General features: G+C 47.4%; 1 protein-coding gene across 1 annotated transcript in view; it reads left to right on the top strand.

Moving 5' to 3' along the window:
• Positions 1–465: 465 nt before the first annotated feature.
• The window catches only part of rusc2 (RUN and SH3 domain containing 2), a 49,158-nt gene continuing 24,270 nt past the window's right edge, over positions 466–25,353 (top strand). The window contains exons 1-7 of the mRNA XM_079579658.1: positions 466–1,749; positions 5,450–5,912; positions 9,558–10,160; positions 16,369–16,515; positions 19,240–19,362; positions 20,239–20,315; positions 21,979–22,153. Of these exons, the coding sequence (XP_079435784.1) occupies positions 550–1,749; positions 5,450–5,912; positions 9,558–10,160; positions 16,369–16,515; positions 19,240–19,362; positions 20,239–20,315; positions 21,979–22,153 (2,788 nt within the window). The 5' untranslated portion in view covers positions 466–549. The remainder of the gene's footprint in view (positions 1,750–5,449; positions 5,913–9,557; positions 10,161–16,368; positions 16,516–19,239; positions 19,363–20,238; positions 20,316–21,978; positions 22,154–25,353) is intronic.

Below are 25,353 nucleotides of genomic sequence, written 5' to 3'. Positions count from 1 at the left end.
TTCCCACTTTCTTTCATTGGAGATGAACCTGGTGAATCGTTGATCATTAAAGAACTGGTGTCGGAATAAATGTCACAGTGTGTCTTTCCTGCTGCTGTTAGAGCCGTGGTTCTCAACCTGGGGGTCGTTTAGATCAAATATACATATTTAATTAGCATATTGTGTAATGTTTTATTGTAGCATGTACACTACGCTACACACTACACACTCCACACTCTACACAGGAGTCGATGAGCACAAACACTAAACACAAACACCTCCCCTTTGCTTCACGTCCCAGCTCCTCCTTTGAGTGCGTTCCCCCCCACCCTTAGGGAACAGAGTATCTAAAGCCGTGTCTGTTTGCGGAGGTTAATGGACTGAGTGCTTTAGACTCTTGGACGATGCTGTTTATGTTTGTTCATCCTCTCTCTCTCTCTCTCTCTCTCTCTCTCTCTCTCTCTCTCTCTCGTGTTTTCAGATGGGCTTCATGGACCAGGCCGTGGACCAAGACCTCCAGATGTGGGGGGTCCGTTTGGGTTGAAGTGTTGGCCCGTTGCCTCCTGCAGCATGGACAGCCCTCCTAAGCTGTCAGGGGAGACCCTCATCGTGCACCACATCCCCCTGGTGCACTGTCAGGTGTCGGGGGCTCGTAAAGGGGGATTGTTGGGGGACAGCCCCTTCATGCCTCCTGAGAACCTGGGCCTGAGTCGCACCACCTCGCTCCCTGAGAGAGACATTCTCCACGGGGAGGCGCTGCTCTTCAGCAGCCTGTTCCACACCTCCAGCGGCGCCTGGACCTCCCAACGCAAAGAGCGTAAGAGCACCCGCGGGAGCAGCATGGCGAGTGACTCGTCGTCCTTCACCTCCAGTAACTCGGAGGAGCAGATCACAGCTCACACTCTGCCCCGAGCCAAAGGCCGACACAGGAGCGCCTTACGCCACAACCCCTTCCTCTGCCGCCCCGACGAGGAGGACGGGCTGGGCGGGTACCAGGAGGACCAGGAGGACCAGGAGGACTGCTCCTTCAGCGGGTACCAGGAGGACTGCTCCTTCAGCCTGCACGGAGACTTCTCCTCCGAGCCCTTCCACCTGCACGGCTCTGGGAGGCCCCTGCAGCGGCCCCTCAGCAGCGGCTCCAACGTGTCCATGGACTGTGGAGAGCAGGACTGGGCCGATGACGAGGCCGAGGAGGACCACATGGTGTCCTGCCCCGAGGCCTTCTGTGAGAGCCAGGCCTACGGCAGCGACTCCTCGTGCAACAGCTCCGACGGCGTCCTGGTCAACTTCAGCGCCATCTACAGCAAACTGAACAACGCGGTCCCGGAGCAGCCGCAGTGGTCAGAGGACAGTAACCAGAACAGAGTCCAGAGCGGGGCCTTTTACCTGGACCTGCTGTCCTCCCCCACAGAGCCGCCACGCCCGCCTCCTCTGCTCAGGGAGCCCCTGCTGTCCACCTCCTCCTGCTCTGCGGAGCACCAGGCCCTGGACCTCCAGGCCTTGGACCTGGACGGGAACTGTAACGCGTGTCCTCCCGGTCACTCGGAGCCGTGTCTGCAGAGCCAGGCCCGGCTGGTCGTGGCCACTCAGAACTACTACAAACTGGTGACGTGTGACTTGTCTCAGTCGTCTCCCAGCCCCGCCGGCTCCAGCGCCAACAGCTCCGACGACCAGAGGAGCCCCACCCCCAACCAGCCCAACCACTACTTCCTGTTCAGACCGACGCCCCCGGGCCTGGAGGAGGAGCAGGACGAGGAGACGTCTCCTCATGTGAGTGCACGTCCACAGATGCTAAACACGTGTGGTTTATTAGCCACGTTAGCCTTAGCTCTGTCATGTCAAACTATATCATCACGATATCAAACTATATCATCACGACATCAAACTATATCATCACAATATCAAACTATATCATCACGACATAAAACTATATCATCACAATATCAAACTATATCATCACGATATCAAACTATATCATCACGACATCAAACTATATCATCACGACATCAAACTATATCATCACAACATCAAACTATATCATCATCACGACATCAAACTATATCATCACGACATCAAACTATATCATCACAACATCAAACTATATCATCACAACATCAAACTATATCATCACGACATCAAACTATATCATCACAATATCAAACTATATCATCATCACAATATCAAACTATATCATCACGATATCAAACTATATCATCACGACATCAAACTATATCATCACGACATCAAACTATATCATCATCACGACATCAAACTATATCATCACGATATCAAACTATATCATCACGATATCAAACTATATCATCACGACATCAAACTATATCATCATCACGACATTAAACTATATCATCACGATATCAAACTATATCATCACGATATCAAACTATATCATCACGACATCAAACTATATCATCACGATATCAAACTATATCATCACGACATCAAACTATATCATCACGATATCAAACTATATCATCACGATATCAAACTATATCATCACAATATCAAACTATATCATCACAATATCAAACTATATCATCACAATATCAAACTATATCATCACAATATCAAACTATATCATCACAATATCAAACTATATCATCACAATATCAAACTATATCATCACAATATCAAACTATATCATCACAATATCAAACTATATCATCACAATATCAAACTATATCATCACAATATCAAACTATATCATCACAATATCAAACTATATCATCACAATATCAAACTATATCATCACAACATCAAACTATATCATCACGACATCAAACTATATCATCACAATATCAAACTATATCATCACAATATCAAACTATATCATCACAACATCAAACTATATCATCACAATATCAAACTATATCATCACGACATCAAACTATATCATCACGATATCAAACTATATCATCACGACATCAAACTATATCATCACGACATCAAACTATATCATCACAATATCAAACTATATCATCACAATATCAAACTATATCATCACAACATCAAACTATATCATCACGATATCAAACTATATCATCACGATATCAAACTATATCATCATCACAATATCAAACTATATCATCACGACATCAAACTATATCATCACGACATCAAACTATATCATCACAATATCAAACTATATCATCACGATATCAAACTATATCATCACGACATCAAACTATATCATCACGACATCAAACTATATCATCACGACATCAAACTATATCATCACGATATCAAACTATATCATCACGACATCAAACTATATCATCACGACATCAAACTATATCATCACAATATCAAACTATATCATCACGATATCAAACTATATCATCACAATATCAAACTATATCATCACGACATCAAACTATATCATCACGACATCAAACTATATCATCACAATATCAAACTATATCATCACGATATCAAACTATATCATCACAATATCAAACTATATCATCACGACATCAAACTATATCATCATCACGATATCAAACTATATCATCACAATATCAAACTATATCATCACAATATCAAACTATATCATCACGATATCACACTATATCATCATCACGACATCAAACTATATCATCACGATATCAAACTATATCATCATCACGACATCAAACTATATCATCATCACGACATCAAACTATATCATCACAATATCAAACTATATCATCACGACATCAAACTATATCATCATCACGATATCAAACTATATCATCACAATATCAAACTATATCATCACAACATCAAACTATATCATCACAATATCAAACTATATCATCATCACGACATCAAACTATATCATCACGATATCAAACTATATCATCACAACATCAAACTATATCATCACAATATCAAACTATATCATCATCACGATATCAAACTATATCATCACAATATCAAACTATATCATCAAAACATCAAACTATATCATCATCACGATATCAAACTATATCATCACAATATCAAACTATATCATCACAACATCAAACTATATCATCATCACGATATCAAACTATATCATCACGATATCAAACTATATCATCACGACATCAAACTATATCATCACGATATCAAACTATATCATCACGATATCAAACTATATCATCACAATATCAAACTATATCATCACGACATCAAACTATATCATCATCACGATATCAAACTATATCATCACGATATCAAACTATATCATCACGATATCAAACTATATCATCACGATATCAAACTATATCATCACGATATCAAACTATATCATCATCACGATATCAAACTATATCATCACGACATCAAACTATATCATCACGATATCAAACTATATCATCACAATATCAAACTATATCATCACAATATCAAACTATATCATCACGTTATCAAACTATATCATCACGATATCAAACTATATCATCACGATATCAAACTATATCATCATCACGATATCAAACTATATCATCACGATATCAAACTATATCATCACGACATCAAACTATATCATCACAATATCAAACTATATCATCACGATATCAAACTATATCATCACAATATCAAACTATATCATCACAATATCAAACTATATCATCACAATATCAAACTATATCATCACAATATCAAACTATATCATCACAATATCAAACTATATCATCACAATATCAAACTATATCATCACGATATCAAACTATATCATCACGATATCAAACTATATCATCACGATATCAAACTATATCATCATCACGATATCAAACTATATCATCACGATATCAAACTATATCATCACGATATCAAACTATATCATCACGACATCAAACTATATCATCATCACGACATTAAACTATATCATCACGATATCAAACTATATCATCACAATATCAAACTATATCATCACAATATCAAACTATATCATCACGATATCAAACTATATCATCACGATATCAAACTATATCATCATCACGATATCAAACTATATCATCACGATATCAAACTATATCATCACGACATCAAACTATATCATCACAATATCAAACTATATCATCACGATATCAAACTATATCATCACGATATCAAACTATATCATCATCACGATATCAAACTATATCATCACAATATCAAACTATATCATCACAATATCAAACTATATCATCACGATATCAAACTATATCATCACGATATCAAACTATATCATCATCACGACATCAAACTATATCATCATCACGACATCAAACTATATCATCACAACATCAAACTATATCATCACGATATCAAACTATATCATCACAATATCAAACTATATCATCATCACGACATCAAACTATATCATCACAACATCAAACTATATCATCACGATATCAAACTATATCATCATCACGTCTTCTCCTGAACCTCCTGAACTGTCGTTGTCCCTCAGCAGGAGCCGGTGGAGCAGGTGGAGCAGGTGGAGCAGGTGGAGCAGGTGGAGCCGGTGGAGCAGGTGGAGGAGGAGCCGGAGCGTGTGGAGGGCCAGGTTTACGTGAACGGGCCCTCAGCTGAAGGGAGGCCTCGCTCCCGCAGCTACGACCGCAGTCTGGAGCTGTGCCAGTGCCCACAGCGGGGCGCTCCGGGCGGCTGCCAGTGCCCGCGGCTGGGCGCTCTGGGGCGGATGCTGAGCTGTCCAGTGAGGCTGAGCGAGGGCGGGGCCCCGGCTCAGATCGCGCCCCCCAGGGTCACGTCCTTCGCGGAAATCGCCCGCAGTAAACGCCGCGCCGGAGCGGGACTTCACTCTCCTACTGCCAGACCCGCCAACGACCCCGCTCCACCCACCGCCTCCAGCCACGCCTCCGACTGCTGCCCCATCACGGAGCTCACTGTGGGCCAGGGCAGCGGCCTCCAGGGGCCCCTCCAGCTCGGCCAGGAGCACAGCACTCAAGGTACATCCACGTGTTGTCTTTCATAAACACCTGTAGTTCAAAATGTGCTGATATTTACTTTAACTGTCCTGACCGTGAGCGTACCCTCCTGAAGGACATGTCCCACCAGCGGCGGGCGGAGTTTTTAAAGGGGGGGTATTATGCAAAATCGACTTTTTCAAGCTTTACATCATGTTATTAAGTCATTCCCTCATTAAAAACATGCCTGAAGTGTTGCCTTGGCACATTCACGTATTTTCGAGTTATCTGTAGAAACTCTGATGGCGGCCATTTTAGGGATAAAACGCCTGATTCCTTCAGGGAACGCCCTCGACCTCCAGGATACGCCTCCGACCTTTCGTCACCAGCCGAGTAACCAACCACTGCTCCTCAGCAGAACCCCCTCCCCGCAGTGTCCAGCCCTAAGATGTAAACAGAGTCATCATGGAGGATTAGCTTCATGTGTTCTGTGTACTCTGAGACTTTTACAAAGACACATCAGTGTTTCTGTTCCCGAAACACCCAGGATTAAAACCGGTGACAAGAACACTTATTTCAGTGTCTGGTTCTGCGCTGGGCCGTGATGATGCACAGAGCCTCCGGAGAAAGCTAATGCTAAGCTAAACCTCGAGTCATCACGTGAAAACGAGAAATATGCACAAATAAAGTCAATAAAAGCACCACACACATAAAGAACCGTTTAACAATGATCACACACGGAGCCGGGCTTGTTGATTTGGAAGTTTATTGCTCACATTTCATCTACAGTGAGTCGTAGCCGAGTGGTTTCTCCCGGAGCTAACAAGCTAGCTGCGACAAGCCAACGGGAAAATTCACTGAATACAAGCAGCATATTATGCATTGAAAACGCCACTAAAACAGGCAACTGTTTGAAGCCTTTATGATGATCACACACGGAGCCTGGCTTGTGGATTTTGTAGTTTATTGCTCACATTTCATCTACAGTGAGTCGTAGCCGAGTGGTTTCTCCCAGAGCTAAGGCACTATTAGCCGCGACAAGCTACCAACCTTCACCTTCACAACATTCATTGAAAACAGGCAGCATATTATGTACAAATAATGTCAATAAAGCAGCAACTAGTGTGATATAGACTGGTGCTATGTGGCTGAAAAAAGCATAATACCCCCTCTTTAAGTCCCGCTGTGGGTGAGGAGCGTAGGGGACTTGTGGAGATCTTCTCAATGTGGAGATCTCTCACAAAAGCTCACGGGTCCTTCAGGCCTGAGGGGACGCGGCTCGTGTTCTTCATAAAACCATCGGGACACGACGGAGGTGGAGCAGCTGGAAAAGACACTGCAGTAACTTTTAGGGTCACTTTTGAACATTTTAAAGAGATCTGCTGTTAAGTCATCTGTCCTGCTCGCGGACGCCGTCGATGGCGCTCGCGGACGCCGTGGATGGCGCTCGCGGACGCCGTCGATGGCGCTCGCGGACGCTGTCGATGGCGCTCGCGGACGCCGTCGATGGCGCTCGCGGCGGTTGTTTCCGGACACCATGTTCCTCCCCTGGTCGCTCTCGTCCAGATCCTGCCACGGCTGGTCTGGGTGAAGGTGGCTCGTTCTCTCGTGTCCCGGCGTCTGCAGAAAGGAGCTGGCTCACGCACACGTGTGGCTCCGCCTTCAGGAGGGGGAGGAGTTTGTCACAGCTCTGTTGCCCAGTCAGAGCGCACTATAGCACAGTATCAGATTCTTCGTCTCATTTCTCTGTAATTCACATGAAACAATCACAGCGCAGATGAACTCACGTCTCATTATTTCCTCATGAAGGTGCCTGAAAGTGGAGACGATCTTCAGGAACATGAGCGTGATGTTGGTCAGAAGAAAAACAATAATGTGAATCCAGTCGCTGTCAGATAATGATCATGGAAACATTTGGACTTTGTTTCATTTATGACCTGTTTGTGTTCTCTGTGTGAAACAGCAGTGAGGAGTTACAATCAACCGTTCTTCACGCGTCATCAGACTAAACCGTTGCATCTTGAGTAATTCTCTTAGCACTGAGACATGAGGCCCCCCCCCGCCGTCCCCCCCCCCGCCCCCCCCTGCCGGCCCCCGCCCCCCCCCCCGGTCAGCAGGTCTGTGCTGCCGTCAGCTGCTCCTGTCTGTCACCCTGAGGTAAATACTGTCCCTGCAGCGCGGACTGAGGACCGTGGACTCTCACGTGGGTAATGACTGATCTGGTGAACTGTCTGAGTGTTGTTGTTTGTGTGTTTGTGTGTTTGTGTGTTTGTGTGTTTGTGTGTTTGTGTGTGTTTGTGTTTGTGTGTTTGTGTGTGTGTGTGTGTGTGTGTGTGTGTGTGTGTGTGTGTTTGTGTGTGTTTGTGTGTGCTTGTGTTTGTGTGTGTTTGTGTGCTTGTGTTTGTTCTGCCCTAAAGCTGCTGGGTTGTGTTTACTCCATGATCTGGTGACCCGTCTGAGTGTTGTTGTTTGTGTTTGTGTGTTTGTGTGTGTGTGTGTTTTTGTGTGTGTGTGTGTGTGTGTGTGTTTGTGTGTTTGTGTGTTTGTGTGTGTTTGTGTGTGTTTGTGTGTGCTTGTGTTTGTGTGTGTTTGTGTGCTTGTGTTTGTTCTGCCCTAAAGCTGCTGGATTGTGTTTACTCCATGATCTGGTGAACCGTCTGAGTGTTGTTGTTTGTGTTTGTGTGTTTGTGTGTGTGTGTGTTTGTGTGTTTGTGTTTGTGTGTGTGTGTGTGTGTGTGTTTGTGTGTTTGTGTTTGTTCTGCCCTAAAGCTGCTGGATTGTGTTCACTCCATGCGTTGCACCGTTGGACAGACGACAAACCCAGGATAATGAGTTCTGAAGTTCTTTGACGCTGCTCAGGATTTTATCTCCACCTCAACCACCTGCATTTTCTTCAGTTCGGCTTTTAGCTTCTTGACAGCAGCTCACAGCCTCATTTGAAAGCTAAGACCTACAAAAGTGACTGACCTGCACAACTGTTTTGCTTTTGCTACATGTTTGTCTTTGCAGTTTTTCCGTCATGTTGTCAGTATGATGTAAAAAGGTCTAATGTGATGTCAGTAAATACAGTCCAGTAATACAGCGTGAAACAAGCGTAAATATACGTGTTTACAAGAGGAAAATCTAATCTGTGGCAAAATATAATGAGAAAAGTCTGTGTTACTGTTTCACTTGAACAAATCAAAATGCAAAACTTGCTACAGAAGACACGAGCTCAGTCAGGTTCTGTTCATGTTCTACAATTCTGTTCTGACTGGATTCACATTATTCTTGTTCTTCTGACCAACATCACACGTTTCTGAAGATCGTCTTTGTGAGGAAACAATGAGCCCCGAGTTCATCTGAGCTCAAGAGACGACTGTGAACGTTAGGACAGTTTTTGTTTCATGTGAATTACAGAGAAATGAGCCACAAACTCAGACCAGACGCCTGCATAGAGACAGTTACCGTGGTTACGCTAAAGTATGGGCGACGTAAACATTGCACTCGCTTCAAAGGGACAATCACAACATGGCCGCCAGAGCTCGTCCTATAGTTTCATTAAGGCAGGGATCTTTTTCTACATCTGGATATACATGATAACGCTCTGTGCCACGCTCTGTCCGTGGCACAGAGCGTGGCACAGCTAACAACTGAACACAATGGGTTAAGTGTTAAGTGACTAAACTCAAGTCATTTTGTGTCCAGGTGGGGAGAGCGGCCCCGCCCTGTTACGTTACAGTAAGGAGCAGCGCCCGACCACCCTGCCCATCCAGCCCTTCACCTTCCAGCACCAGTTCCCCTGCCGCCCGGCGCGGGCCCTGCTGCCCCCGGAGCCCCTGCCCGGGGGGGCCCGGTCCAGCTCGGGCTCCGGCTCCGAGTCTGGGGGCGAGCGCGACCCCGACGTCTTCATCTCAAACACCTCAGCGCCCCGCCCCGGGGGACCGGCCCGGCCCTCTCCGCTGGGCCGTTACTCCCCCGGCCCCCGGACCCCGCCCCAACACGTGTGCGGCCCCCCCACGCCCCCGCCCGCCTCCCTGGCCGCCAAACGAGGAGCCGTGGCCCCGGTGCTGCCCGGCCTGCAGGGGGACGTCCTCAGCCCCGCGGGATACGGGGAGACCAAGCCCCCAGAGGCGCTCAGGGGCCCCCCAGAGGCGCTCAGGGGCCCCCCAGAGGCGCTCAGGGGCCCCCCAGAGGCGCTCAGGGGCCCCCCAGAGGCGCTCAGGGGCCCCCCAGAGGCGCTCAGGGGCCCCCCAGAGGCGCTCAGGGGCCCCCCAGAGGCGCTCAGGGGGCCCCCGGCCCGAGGGAACGGTAAGAGATGTTCAAGCTGAAACTCTTTAGTTTAGACAAACATGTTCTGAATGTGTTCTTGTCTGAGGGTCGACCCAAGGCCGAACGTTAGTTCAGTCCCAGTTCACACGCGCTGGGGAGCGATGACGTCATCACTTTAACGTTTAGCAATAACCAATGAAATGTCTTCATTAAACGATATTATTACTTACTACGAGTTATCACCAAACTCAGCCATAATTACAGTAAAACCTTCTCATTGTCCAGTGATTAAATGCTAAATCTATTTGAGTCGTTTTCTGTGGTGGTGACCTTCTCTTCTTCTGCACCTTCTCTTCTTCTGCTCCTTCTCTTCTTCTGCTCCTTCTCTTCTTCTGCTCCTTCTCTTCTTCTGCACCTTCTCTTCTTCTGCACCTTCTCTTCTTCTGCTCCTTCTCTTCTTCTGCACCTTCTCTTCTTCTGCACCTTCTCTTCTTCTGCTCCTTCTCTTCTTCTTCTGCACCTTCTCTTCTTCTGCACCTTCTCTTCTTCTGCTCCTTCTCTTCTTCTGCTCCTTCTCTTCTTCTGCACCTTCTCTTCTTCTGCACCTTCTCTTCTTCTGCTCCTTCTCTTCTTCTGCTCCTTCTCTTCTTCTGCACCTTCTCTTCTTCTGCACCTTCTCTTCTTCTGCTCCTTCTCTTCTTCTTCACCTCCTCTTCTTCTGCACCTCTTCTTCTGCACCTTCTCTTCTTCTGCTCCTTCTCTTCTTCTGCTCCTTCTCTTCTTCTGCACCTTCTCTTCTTCTGCACCTTCTCTTCTTCTGCTCCTTCTCTTCTTCTGCACCTTCTCTTCTTCTGCTCCTTCTCTTCTTCTGCACCTTCTCTTCTTCTGCACCTTCTCTTCTTCTGCTCCTTCTCTTCTTCTTCTGCACCTTCTCTTCTTCTGCACCTTCTCTTCTTCTGCTCCTTCTCTTCTTCTGCTCCTTCTCTTCTTCTGCACCTTCTCTTCTTCTGCACCTCCTCTTCTTCTGCTCCTTCTCTTCTTCTGCACCTTCTCTTCTTCTGCACCTTCTCTTCTTCTGCTCCTTCTCTTCTTCTGCTCCTTCTCTTCTTCTGCACCTTCTCTTCTTCTGCACCTCCTCTTCTTCTGCTCCTTCTCTTCTCCTGCACCTTCTCTTCTTCTTCACCTTCTCTTCTTCTGCACCTCCTCTTCTCCTGCACCTTCTCTTCTTCTGCTCCTTCTCTTCTTCTGCACCTTCTCTTCTTCTGCACCTTCTCTTCTTCTGCTCCTTCTCTTCTCCTGCACCTTCTCTTCTTCTTCACCTTCTCTTCTTCTGCACCTCCTCTTCTCCTGCACCTTCTCTTCTTCTGCACCTTCTCTTCTTCTTCACCTCCTCTTCTCCTTCACCTTCTCTTCTTCTGCACCGTCTCTTCTTCTTCACCTTCTCTTCTTCTGCACCTTCTCTTCTTCTGCTCCTTCTCTTCTTCTGCACCGTCTCTTCTTCTGCACCTTCTCTTCTTCTGCACCTTCTCTTCTTCTGCTCCTTCTCTTCTTCTGCACCTTCTCTTCTTCTTCACCTTCTCTTCTTCTGCTCCTTCTCTTCTTCTGCACCTTCTCTTCTTCTGCTCCTTCTCTTCTTCTGCTCCTTCTCTTCTTCTGCACCTTCTCTTCTTCTGCACCTTCTCTTCTTCTGCTCCTTCTCTTCTTCTTCACCTCCTCTTCTTCTGCACCTCTTCTTCTGCACCTTCTCTTCTTCTGCTCCTTCTCTTCTTCTGCTCCTTCTCTTCTTCTGCACCTTCTCTTCTTCTGCACCTTCTCTTCTTCTGCTCCTTCTCTTCTTCTGCACCTTCTCTTCTTCTGCTCCTTCTCTTCTTCTGCACCTTCTCTTCTTCTGCACCTTCTCTTCTTCTGCTCCTTCTCTTCTTCTTCTGCACCTTCTCTTCTTCTGCACCTTCTCTTCTTCTGCTCCTTCTCTTCTTCTGCTCCTTCTCTTCTTCTGCACCTTCTCTTCTTCTGCACCTCCTCTTCTTCTGCTCCTTCTCTTCTTCTGCACCTTCTCTTCTTCTGCACCTTCTCTTCTTCTGCTCCTTCTCTTCTTCTGCTCCTTCTCTTCTTCTGCACCTTCTCTTCTTCTGCACCTCCTCTTCTTCTGCTCCTTCTCTTCTCCTGCACCTTCTCTTCTTCTTCACCTTCTCTTCTTCTGCACCTCCTCTTCTCCTGCACCTTCTCTTCTTCTGCTCCTTCTCTTCTTCTGCACCTTCTCTTCTTCTGCACCTTCTCTTCTTCTGCTCCTTCTCTTCTCCTGCACCTTCTCTTCTTCTTCACCTTCTCTTCTTCTGCACCTCCTCTTCTCCTGCACCTTCTCTTCTTCTGCACCTTCTCTTCTTCTTCACCTCCTCTTCTCCTTCACCTTCTCTTCTTCTGCACCGTCTCTTCTTCTTCACCTTCTCTTCTTCTGCACCTTCTCTTCTTCTGCTCCTTCTCTTCTTCTGCACCGTCTCTTCTTCTGCACCTTCTCTTCTTCTGCACCTTCTCTTCTTCTGCTCCTTCTCTTCTTCTGCACCTTCTCTTCTTCTTCACCTTCTCTTCTTCTGCTCCTTCTCTTCTTCTGCACCTTCTCTTCTTCTGCACCTTCTCTTCTTCTGCACCTTCTCTTCTTCTGCTCCTTCTCTTCTTCTGCACCTTCTCTTCTTCTGCACCTTCTCTTCTTCTGCTCCTTCTCTTCTTCTGCCCCTTCTCTTCTTCTGCTCCTTCTCTTCTTCTGCCCCTTCTCTTCTTCTTCACCTTCTCTTCTTCTGCTCCTTCTCTTCTTCTTCACCTCCTCTTCTTCTGCACCTTCTCTTCTTCTGCACCTTCTCTTCTTCTGCTCCTTCTCTTCTTCTGCACCTTCTCTTCTTCTTCACCTTCTCTTCTTCTGCTCCTTCTCTTCTTCTTCACCTTCTCTTCTTCTGCACCTTCTCTTCTTCTGCTCCTTCTCTTCTTCTGCACCTTCTCTTCTTCTGCTCCTTCTCTTCTTCTTCACCTTCTCTTCTTCTGCACCTTCTCTTCTTCTGCTCCTTCTCTTCTTCTGCCCCTTCTCTTCTTCTTCACCTTCTCTTCTTCTGCTCCTTCTCTTCTTCTGCACCTTCTCTTCTTCTGCTCCTTCTCTTCTTCTTCACCTTCTCTTCTTCTGCACCTTCTCTTCTTCTGCTCCTTCTCTTCTTCTGCCCCTTCTCTTCTTCTGCTCCTTCTCTTCTTCTGCACCTTCTCTTCTTCTGCACCTTCTCTTCTTCTGCTCCTTCTCTTCTTCTGCACCTCCTCTTCTTCTGCTCCTTCTCTTCTTCTGCACCGTCTCTTCTTCTTCACCTTCTCTTCTTCTGCCCCTTCTCTTCTTCTGCACCTTCTCTTCTTCTGCACCTTCTCTTCTTCTGCTCCTTCTCTTCTTCTGCACCTTCTCTTCTTCTTCACCTTCTCTTCTTCTGCACCTCCTCTTCTCCTGCACCTTCTCTTCTTCTGCACCTTCTCTTCTTCTTCACCTCCTCTTCTCCTGCACCTTCTCTTCTTCTGCTCCTTCTCTTCTTCTGCACCGTCTCTTCTTCTTCACCTTCTCTTCTTCTGCACCTTCTCTTCTTCTGCTCCTTCTCTTCTTCTGCACCGTCTCTTCTTCTGCTCCTTCTCTTCTTCTGCACCTTCTCTTCTTCTGCACCTTCTCTTCTTCTGCTCCTTCTCTTCTTCTGCACCTCCTCTTCTTCTGCTCCTTCTCTTCTTCTGCACCTCCTCTTCTTCTGCTCCTTCTCTTCTTCTGCACCTTCTCTTCTTCTGCACCTTCTCTTCTTCTGCACCTTCTCTTCTTCTGCTCCTTCTCTTCTTCTGCACCTTCTCTTCTTCTGCTCCTTCTCTTCTTCTTCACCTTCTCTTCTTCTGCACCTTCTCTTCTTCTGCCCCTTCTCTTCTTCTGCACCTTCTCTTCTTCTGCACCTTCTCTTCTTCTGCTCCTTCTCTTCTTCTGCACCTTCTCTTCTTCTGCTCCTTCTCTTCTTCTGCACCTTCTCTTCTTCTGCACCTTCTCTTCTTCTGCTCCTTCTCTTCTTCTACACCTTCTCTTCTTCTGCACCTTCTCTTCTTCTGCACCTTCTCTTCTTCTGCACCTTCTCTTCTTCTGCACCTTCTCTTCTCCTGCACCTTCTCTTCTTCTGCCCCTTCTCTTCTTCTGCACCTCCTCTTCTTCTGCACCTTCTCTTCTTCTTCACCTCCTCTTCTTCTGCACCTTCTCTTCTTCTTCACCTCCTCTTCTTCTGCACCTTCTCTTCTTCTTCACCTTCTCTTCTTCTGCACCTTCTCTTCTTCTGCTCCTTCTCTTCTTCTGCACCTTCTCTTCTTCTGCACCTTCTCTTCTTCTGCACCTTCTCTTCTTCTTCACCTCCTCTTCTTCTGCACCTTCTCTTCTTCTTCACCTTCTCTTCTTCTGCACCTTCTCTTCTTCTGCTCCTTCTCTTCTTCTTCACCTTCTCTTCTTCTGCACCTTCTCTTCTTCTGCACCTTCTCTTCTTCTGCACCTTCTCTTCTTCTGCACCTTCTCTTCTTCTTCACCTTCTCTTCTTCTGCTCCTTCTCTTCTTCTGCACCTCCTCTTCTTCTGCACCTTCTCTTCTTCTTCACCTCCTCTTCTTCTGCACCTTCTCTTCTTCTTCACCTTCTCTTCTTCTGCACCTTCTCTTCTTCTGCTCCTTCTCTTCTTCTGCACCTTCTCTTCTTCTGCACCTCCTCTTCTTCTGCACCTTCTCTTCTTCTTCACCTTCTCTTCTTCTGCACCTTCTCTTCTTCTGCACCTTCTCTTCTGCACCTTCTCTTCTTCTGCTCCTACTCTTCTTCTGCACCTTCTCTTCTTCTGCTCCTTCTCTTCTTCTGCACCTTCTCTTCTTCTGCTCCTTCTCTTCTTCTGCACCTTCTCTTCTTCTGCACCTTCTCTTCTTCTGCTCCTTCTCTTCTTCTGCACCTTCTCTTCTTCTGCACCTTCTCTTCTTCTGCACCTTCTCTTCTTCTGCACCTTCTCTTCTTCTGCACCTTCTCTTCTCCTGCACCTTCTCTTCTTCTGCCCCTTCTCTTCTTCTGCACCTCCTCTTCTTCTGCACCTTCTCTTCTTCTTCACCTCCTCTTCTTCTGCACCTTCTCTTCTTCTTCACCTTCTCTTCTTCTGCACCTTCTCTTCTTCTGCTCCTTCTCTTCTTCTGCACCTTCTCTTCTTCTTCACCTTCTCTTCTTCTGCCCCTTCTCTTCTTCTGCACCTCCTCTTCTTCTTCACCTTCTCTTCTTCTGCACCTTCTCTTCTTCTGCTCCTTCTCTTCTTCTGCACCTTCTCTTCTTCTTCACCTCCTCTTCTTCTGCACCTTCTCTTCTTCTTCACCTTCTCTTCTTCTGCACCTCCTCTTCTTCTGCACCTTCTCTTCTTCTTCACCTTCTCTTCTTCTGCACCTTCTCTTCTTCTGCACCTTCTCTTCTGCACCTTCTCTTCTTCTGCTCCTACTCTTCTTCTGCTCCTTCTCTTCTTCTTCACCTTCTCTTCTTCTGCACCTTCTCTTCTTCTTCACCTTCTCTTCTTCTGCACCTTCTCTTCTGCACCTTCTCTTCTTCTGCTCCTACTCTTCTTCTGCTCCTTCTCTTCTTCTGCACCTTCTCTTCTGCACCTTCTCTTCTTCTGCACCTTCTCTTCTCCTGCACCTTCTCTTCTTCTGCACCTTCTCTTCTTCTTCACCTTCTCTTCTTCTGCACCTCCTCTTCTTCTGCACCTTCTCTTCTTCTTCACCTTCTCTTCTTCTGCACCTTCTCTTCTTCTGCACCTTCTCTTCTGCACCTTCTCTTCTTCTGCTCCTACTCTTCTTCTGCTCCTTCTCTTCTTCTTCACCTTCTCTTCTTCTGCACCTTCTCTTCTTCTTCACCTTCTCTTCTTCTGCACCTTCTCTTCTGCACCTTCACTTCTTCTGCTCCTTCTCTTCTTCTTCACCTTCTCTTCTTCTGCACCTTCTCTTCTTCTTCACCTTCTCTTCTTCTGCACCTTCTCTTCTTCTTCACCTTCTCTTCTTCTGCACCTTCTCTTCTGCACCTTCTCTTCTTCTGCTCCTCCTCTTCTTCTGCACCTTCTCTTGTGATTGATCATCTCTATCCTCTCCCGTCATCATCCCCCACACGCTCTCATCTCACCTGTCCGACCCCGCCCCTGACCCCGCCTCTGACCCCGCCCCTGACCACGTCCCGCCCCTGACCACGCCCCTCAGCCCACCACCTGTCTCCCCAGGCTCTTAAATGGAGGGAGTACCGGCGGAGGAACCCCCTGGTCCCCCGGGGCCCGGCACAGAGGCCACCGCGACACAACGTGTTCGACTTCCCTCCGGCTCACGCGGGACCCCCGGACCGGCTCCACGGTGCTGCAACAGAGCCTCACGCTAGGGTTTCACTGAAGCGCGTTACAGATGCTCACAGCTGTGTGGGGGATCACGGAGGGCCCTCTGCTCAGCGGCGGCGCCAGACGTTTGTCCCAGGGGCGCTCAGGGGGGCTCAGGGGGGGGTCAGGGGGGGCTCACAAACAGTACATTTTTTGGGGCACTAAAGAAAAACAATTACCCCGGGGATCTCAGCAATAAAAAAAAAGTAAATGAATAAGGTAAAGTTAAAGAGGGCGTGTTCTGCTTAAAAGAGGGGGTGTTCTGCTTTAAAGAGGGGGTGTTCTGCTTTAAAGAGGGGGTGTTCTGCTTTAAAGAGGGGGTGTTCTGCTTTAAAGAGGGGGTGTTCTGCTTTAAAGAGGGGGTGTTCTGCTTTAAAGAGGGGGTGTTCTGCTTTAAAGAGGGGGTGTTCTGCTTTAAAGAGGGGGTGTTCTGCTTTAAAGAGGGGGTGTTCTGCTTTAAAGAGGGGGTATTCTGCTTTAAAGAGGGGGTGTTCTGCTTTAAAGAGGGGGGGTTCTGCTTTAAAGAGGGGGTGTTCTGCTTTAAAGAGGGGGTGTTCTGCTTTAAAGAGGGGGTGTTCTGCTTTAAAGAGGGGGTGTTCTGCTTTAAAGAGGGGGTGTTCTGCTTTAAAGAGGGGGTGTTCTGCTTTAAAGAGGGGGTGTTCTGCTTTTGTCAGCCCCATAGCACCAGTCTATATCTCACTACAATGATGACAAACCTTCTGTTGGTCTGTAAATGCAGTAAATTAGAATAACTGCCTTGTATAAAATGTCTCTCTCAAAATGGCTGTAGTGAATGTCTTGAAATAGGCCTCTGTCTCTTTAAGAACCTCTGAGCCTTTAGACACGCCCCCTCCACACGCTGTCTGTGGCATCAGTGGGGAGGGGGTTCTGCTGAGGAGCAGTGGTTGGTTACTCGGCTGGTGACCAAAGCTCGGAGGCGTCTCCAGGAGGTGGGGGCGTTCCTAGGAGGACTCAGGCAAACCTATCCCTAAAATGGCCGCCATCAGAGTTTTTACAGATGACTCAGAAATACGTGAATGTGCCAAGGCAACACTTCAGCCATGTTTTTAATGAGGGAGTGACAGAATAACAGGATGGAAAGCTGGAAAAGTCCATTTCGCATAATACCCCCCTTTAAATAAATGAATACACTCAGGCTGCAACTAACGATTGTTTTGTAATGGGTTCATCTGGAGGACTCGCTCTGTTCTCGTGCTTTAGGTTCAGCCTCACACTGGGCCTCGTGCTTTAGTTTTAATGAAACCTGTCCCACTCACTCCTTTTGGAATGTTTCTAGAGAAAACTAGCGCCCCCTAGCCCCCCCTGCTGGCGCCGCCCTGTCCCTCCTAGATCTATGGTCCCACCTCTAGGGAGCAGTTTTACATAATCCATATATAAATGATTATATGGGATGATTAAAATCAACAAAATGAGCTGCCACAGAATAATCCACGTTTCTGCATCTTTAATTTAGTACGTCTGTGTTTTTAGGGCCTTGTTTTACCCACAGAGAGTGTTTTACAAATGATGATCCCTCTGATTTCTTCCTCCACATATTTATCTTGGTTCTACAGCTAAAGATTCAAATTTTCCCCTCACAGCGTCTCACCTCAGGGTGAATGTACAGACTCGCATATCAGAGCTAAATACACCTTTATTTATTATTAAAGCAGGAAAGTGGAAAATCTGTGGGACACATTACTGTGGTTTGTAAAAGCTGTGGCGACCCTCTGTCTCACCCTCTGACCCTCTGTGTGTCTGACCCTCTGTCTGACCCTCTGTCTGACCCTCTGTCTCACCCTCTGTCTGACCCTCTGACCCTCTGTGTGTCTGACCCTCTGTGTGTCTCACCCTCTGTCTGACCCTCTGTCTCACCCTCTGTCTCACCCTCTGTCTCACCCTCTGTCTGACCCTCTGTCTGACCCTCTGTCTGACCCTCTGTCTGACCCTCTGTCTGACCCTCTGTCTCACCCTCTGTCTGACCCTCTGTCTGACCCTCTGTCTGACCCTCTGTCTGACCCTCTGTCTCACCCTCTGTCTCACCCTCTGTCTGACCCTCTGACCCTCTGTGTGTCTGACCCTCTGTGTGTCTGACCCTCTGTCTCACCCTCTGTCTCACCCTCTGTCTGACCCTCTGTGTGTCTGACCCTCTGTGTGTCTCACCCTCTGTCTGACCCTCTGTCTCACCCTCTGTCTGACCCTCTGTCTGACCCTCTGTCTGACCCTCTGTCTGACCCTCTGTCTCACCCTCTGTCTCACCCTCTGTCTCACCCTCTGTCTCACCCTCTGTCTGACCCTCTGTCTCACCCTCTGTCTGACCCTCTGTCTCACCCTCTGTCTCACCCTCTGTCTCACCCTCTGTCTCACCCTCTGTCTCACCCTCTGTCTCACCCTCTGTCTCACCCTCTGTCTCACCCTCTGTCTCACCCTCTGTCTCACCCTCTGTCTCACCCTCTGTCTGACCCTCTGACCCTCTGTCTCACCCTCTGTCTGACCCTCTGACCCTCTGTCTCACCCTCTGTCTCACCCTCTGTCTCACCCTCTGTCTGACCCTCTGACCCTCTGTCTCACCCTCTGTCTCACCCTCTGTCTCACCCTCTGTCTCACCCTCTGTCTGACCCTCTGTCTGACCCTCTGACCCTCTGTCTCACCCTCTGTCTCACCCTCTGTCTGACCCTCTGACCCTGTGTGTTGTGTCCAGCAGGAGAGCAGCAGACGTCCACAGACTGGGGCCCAGAGTACCTGTCCCTCATGGAGAGGCCGCCTGAAGAGTTCTGCCTCTCCCCGGACACGTCCAGCCGCTCCGTGGACCTGCAGCAGAAGAGAGGTCAGAGGTCACGCCTTTCAGACGGAGGACAGGGATGAGGGTTAGACTAAACCAAAGAGACCCTGGGGAATAGGAAGTAGTCGTATCATCTAACTAACAGATCCATGTGTGTCCCCCTCGTCCCCCTCGTCCCTCCCGTTTTTCTCCAGTTCAGCTTTACCCAAATCCTGTAGGCCAGTGTAACGCCTCATTTGAAAGACCTACAAAACTAAATGGATCTTTTTCCTCACGGCAGATTTTTTTCCATCACTTTTTTTGTCGGGCAGTCGACTCATTTTTTTCTAATTTTCGTGACTTTTTTGTCACTTTTTCGTCCATTTTTTGTCCATTTTTGTAATTTTTTTGTAATTTTTTTGTAATTTTTTTGTATTTTTTTTGTAATTTTTTTTGTAATTTTTTGTCATTTTTTGTCATTTTTTCGTCCATTTTTTTCTCAATTTTTTGTCATTTTTTTGTCATTTTTTTGTCATTTTTTTGTCATTTTTTTGTCATTTTTTTGTAAATTTTTCGTCAAATTATTCGAATTTTTTTGTCAAATTCTTATCACTTTTTCGTAATTTTTTCCTCCATTTTTTGTCAAATTTTTGTCCATTTTTGTAATTTTTTTGTACATTTTTTGTCACTTTTTCGTCCATGTTTTCTCACTTTCTTCACATTTTCATCCTTGTTTTCGTCTCAGTTTTGTCGCCATTTTCACACCTTTTTTCCAGAAGCTTTTGGATTGGGGTAAAGCTGGAGAAGATGTGCTCGGTTCCGGTGGGAGTTAAGGGGTTGATATTGCCTGCAGTTCACTAACTATCCACCGGGGGGTGCTGCAGCGCCCTCAGCACCCTGGGTCGGCCTTGATTGTGATGTTTTGCCCCTGACTCTCTGCAGCGCTGGTGAAGGCGGTGAACACGGCCGTGGACCTGATCGTGGCTCACTTTGGGACCACCCGAGACCCAGACGTCAAGGTGAGACCGGTTTATCTGTGTCAGGAATCTTCCTCGTTCCTCTTCACACGCCAGCCCACGCTCTGATGGACGTCACTCTGCCGCTCTGGTCTTCAGCACCAGGACTGTAGGGCTGGAGAACAACTGGAACAAGGCTGAGGGACCCTGAACTGAAAACACAAACTTTAAATAGTTTTCTCTTTGGACGGTAAATCACTAATATACATCTTTAACTCTAATGCTCCGTCCACACCAAACTCGATTTGGGCATCAAAAACGCGGGTCACGCCCGTTGTTGGACGCCTGTGCTCATTCAAGTCAGACGCTCGTCACCAAGCGTCAAGAGAAGAGCGTCGAGAGCGTGGTCGTGGAGCGCGTTGGGAGGAGCATCTCTGTTGCCGTTGTCAGTTGTCAGTTATCAACATGGATGACATAGAGAGAGTGGCTTGGCTTTTATTGCTTCATAAAGCCAGACAACGTCGTCTACGGGCTCGTCGGCGCCGTGTCTGGATTCATGAGATCGTCCGAAGGCGTTAGGCGTTCTCAGTTTGGCGAGTTTCACCATTTGCTCCAGGAGCTGCGCTCGGACGAGAGTCGCTTTCAACGGTTCTTCCGCCGCTTTTAATCCTGGTGTTTAGATAAAGAAGCACTGATGTGTCTTTAAAAGTCCCAGAGCGGCTGTAGCTCCGGTTCACAAAGAAGCTAAACCGTGACTTGTGACTTGTTTACATCTGTGGGGCCGGCGTAGAATCTGCCCCGGTGGCTCAGCTACAACGTCACTGTGGGGAGAAAGCTCCTGATTGGTCGACGCTCGCGAATTTCGCCAAAAAGTTCAACATTTCCCAACTCGAGCGTCGGCCGCGCTCGACGCCCTGGAGGCGCCAAACGCTCACCAAGCGTGAAAAACCTCAAAACGCGCCGCAGAGGAGGCGCGTGAGGCGCTGCGGGACATCTTGACGCCCCCCGGAGGCGCGTCCTCCATGTATTTTAAATGTAAACCTGACGCTTTGGAGGCGCCAAATCGAGTTTGGTGGGGACGGAGCGTAAGGAACAGAAATCCTTTTGTCACTTTTCTCTTGCCTTTGATCAGTGTATGTCAACATGTAAAGGGACTCACCACTGCCCCCTCTGGTCTTATACGTAACTGCAGCTTCTTTATGAAGTGACAGTTGTGGTGAACAGGCCTGAGCTCGTTAGGACATGACTGGAGCAAATAAGAAGAAAATACATCATGTTAACATTTTAAACTCCATCTAGTCCCTTTAAGTTCCAAACCTTAAGAGCGAGGCCACTCCTCAGGCTGCGTCTCCCCCGTCTGCATGTTGGGCCTGTCCTGTTAGGGGGGGGGCACCGTGTCGTCACGTCCAAGGCTCTGCTGAAAAAATAAGAATTAAATATAATAAACAGCGATCCGCGATTTCAAAGATGTAAAACCAGCAGGTGAGTCCGGACAGAGCTGAAGTGGCAGGAGGCCCAGCAGGAGGCCCAGCAGGAGGCCCAGCAGGAGGCCCAGCAGGAGGCCCAGCAGGAGGCCCAGCAGGAGGCCCAGCAGGAGGCCCAGCAGGAGGCCCAGCAGGAGAGCAGAGAGAGTGCATTTACCAGCCTTTGTGTCACTGCTGAAATCAGAAATAAACATGGTTCCTGTTCCGGCTCTCACGGGTCCTCTTTGTTCTGTTTCCCGCAGAGTAAACTGGGAAACAGCTGGGTGAGTCCAAACGTGGGTCACCTGGTCCTGAAGTACCTGTGCCCCGCCCTCCACGACCTGCTGAGGGACGGGCTGAGGTCCTACGTCCTGGACCTCATCATCGGCCAGAGGCGCTGTGGGCCCTGGAGCCTGGTGGAGGCGTCCACACAGCCAGGTAACGTTAGCTCGTCAGCTCGTTAGCCCGTTAGCTCGTTAGCTCGTTAGCTTGATTGCCTGCCCTGTACACTTCCTATGGAGATTAGCTTAGACTCTTTTTGATGAAGCATATTGTCCAAAGATGGTGGACAGCAGGTTCTGGACAGATGATCAGTGACTGATGTAGGATGTTAATGCTTCTCTGTGTTTAAACCATCAGCATCATTTAGCCACGACTCACTCGAACATCTTCACAGCAGGTTTATGACGTAAACATGACTCCGGTTTGTGTTTTTGTGGCGCTGGATGTTTCCTGTTTCCACGGTCTGTGCGTGAGTTTGTGTTTCCTCTGATCCCAGAGACTCACCAGCTCGTTCTGAATGAATCAAACTAAAACCGGCACATTTGGATGTAGTTAAAGCCGTGGGTCATGTTTATAATGCGTCATGTTTATAATGCGTCATGTTTATAATGCGTCATGTTTATAATGCGTCATGTTTATAATGCGTCATGTTTATAATGCGTCATGTTTATAATGAGTCATGTTTATAATGAGTCATGTTTATAATGCGTCATGTTTATAAAGCGTCATGTTGAACAGCATCAGGGCGGGTTAGAAACGGCTCATATGTGACTCGCCCGTCACGTCATGTGAGTGTAAACACTCCAGAGCAGAAGGTCTGAATGATCCTCATGAGGCGTCAGTGAGGCGTGTGTGAGGAGCATAAGGTTTCTTTGTGAGATGCAAATGGTTTCATTGGTGAAACCTGAAACCGACTTCCACATTTCTAATGCCTTTAATCTAATATCACGTCAGTTCTGAGCCGCTCTGTGACGCCCCCTAGTGGCCACACGAGGAGCTCCAAGCAAAGCCTCCCCAGTGTTTCATAGTGACCGTCTGATTCACAGAAGATGGAAAATATCAACGCTGGGGTTATTTTAAAGCCTCATATGCATCTGTCAAATTTAAACATCGGTCAATGACAAACAGCGTCTAAAAGGTTATTTTAAAAACATTTTTCAAAACTGTCTCTTCATTTGTTGTATGTATTTGTAACTTCTCTGCATAAGAAATGTCAGGCGGCGCAACCGAGTTGTTTCTAAATATTAAATGGTTTCCAATCATTTGTACAAAGTCAAATCTTTGTCAAGTATATCTGAGTGTCTGCAGTGTGATTTTGAAAATATTAAATATTTAACATTCTAATAGTCATATATTGACTTCAACATATGATTTACAATGACAAATATATAAATAAATACATGAGGGCACTCAGTGCAACTCCTGTTCTCATCATAGTCACTAAAACCTCTGTTTTATGACATTTGTATTTGACCTGCTGCTCCACCAGAAACAAATTAAGAATACAATTATATTCTTATTAACTTCAAATAACTTCATGTATCATCAACTCTTAAACAAAATCATTCAATACCTGACAGTCATGTTCATGTTTCTAGAAGAACCTTTTTGCTGTTTCCGGCGACATCACAGCGTTCAAAAGGATGAAATATTTAGGTCGTTTAGTTTTTGAGGGATTGTTGATGCTTTAATGCATTAATAGGAACACAGGCCCCTCCCCCACACAGACACACAGGCTCCTCCCCCACACATACACACAGGGTCCTCCCCCACACATACACACAGGCTCCTCCCCCACACATACACACAGGCTCCTCCCCCACACATACACACAGGCTCCTCCCCCACACATACACACAGGCTCCTCCCCCACACATACACACAGGGTCCTCCCCCACACATACACACAGGCTCCTCCCCCACACATACACACAGGCTCCTCCCCCACACATACACACAGGCTCCTCCCCCACACACACACACAGGCTCCTCCCCCACACACATACACACAGGCTCCTCCCCCACACACACACACAGGCTCCTCCCCCACACACATACACACAGGCTCCTCCCCCACACACACACACAGGCTCCTCCCCCACACACATACACACAGGCTCCTCCCCCACACACACACACAGGCTCCTCCCCCACACACATACACACAGGCTCCTCCCCCACACACACACACAGGCTCCTCCCCCACACATACACACAGTATATGTAATACCATTATGAAGTAAAAGGGTAACAGCTGATGACCAGGGTCTGACGGGTCTGACGGGTCTGACGGGTCTGACGGGTCTGACGGGTCTGACGGGTCTGACGGGTCTGACGGGTCTGACGGGTCTGACGGGTCTGACGGGTCTGAGGGTCTGATGGTCTGATGGGTCTGATGGTCTGATGGTCTGATGGGTCTGATGGTCTGATGGTCTGATGGTCTGATGGTCTGATGGTCTGATGGTCTGAGGGTCTGATGGTCTGATGGTCTGATGGGTCTGATGGTCTGATGGTCTGATGGTCTGATGGTCTGATGATGTGATGGTCTGATGGGTCTGATGGTCTGATGATGTGATGGTCTGATGGGTCTGATGGTCTGATGGTCTGATGGGTCTGATGGTCTGATGGTCTGATGGTCTGATGGGTCTGATGGTCTGATGGGTCTGATGGTCTGATGGGTCTGATGGTCTGATGGGTCTGATGGTCTGATGGTCTGATGGTCTGATGGGTCTGATGGTCTGATGGTCTGATGGTCTGATGGTCTGATGGTCTGATGGTCTGATGGTCTGATGATGTGATGGTCTGATGGTCTGATGGGTCTGATGGTCTGATGGTCTGATGGTCTGATGGGTCTGATGGTCTGATGGGTCTGATGGTCTGATGGGTCTGATGGTCTGATGGGTCTGATGGTCTGATGGTCTGATGGTCTGATGGGTCTGATGGTCTGATGGTCTGATGGTCTGATGGTCTGATGGTCTGATGGGTCTGATGGGTCTGATGGGTCTGATGGTCTGATGGTCTGATGGGTCTGATGGTCTGATGGTCTGATGGTCTGATGGTCTGATGGGTCTGATGGTCTGATGGTCTGATGGTCTGATGGTCTGATGGTCTGATGGTCTGATGGTCTGATGGTCTGATGGTCTGATGGTCTGATGATGTGATGGTCTGATGGTCTGATGGGTCTGATGGTCTGATGGTCTGATGGTCTGATGGTCTGATGGTCTGATGGTCTGATGGTCTGATGGGTCTGATGGTCTGATGGTCTGATGGGTCTGATGGTCTGATGGTCTGATGGTCTGATGGTCTGATGGTCTGATGGGTCTGATGGTCTGATGGTCTGATGGTCTGATGGGTCT

The sequence above is a fragment of the Gobius niger genome (genome assembly GCF_951799975.1).
Source record: "Gobius niger genome assembly, chromosome: 1".
Taxonomy (NCBI): Eukaryota; Metazoa; Chordata; class Actinopteri; order Gobiiformes; family Gobiidae; genus Gobius; species Gobius niger.
This window is presented reverse-complemented; position numbering and strand designations above follow the sequence as displayed.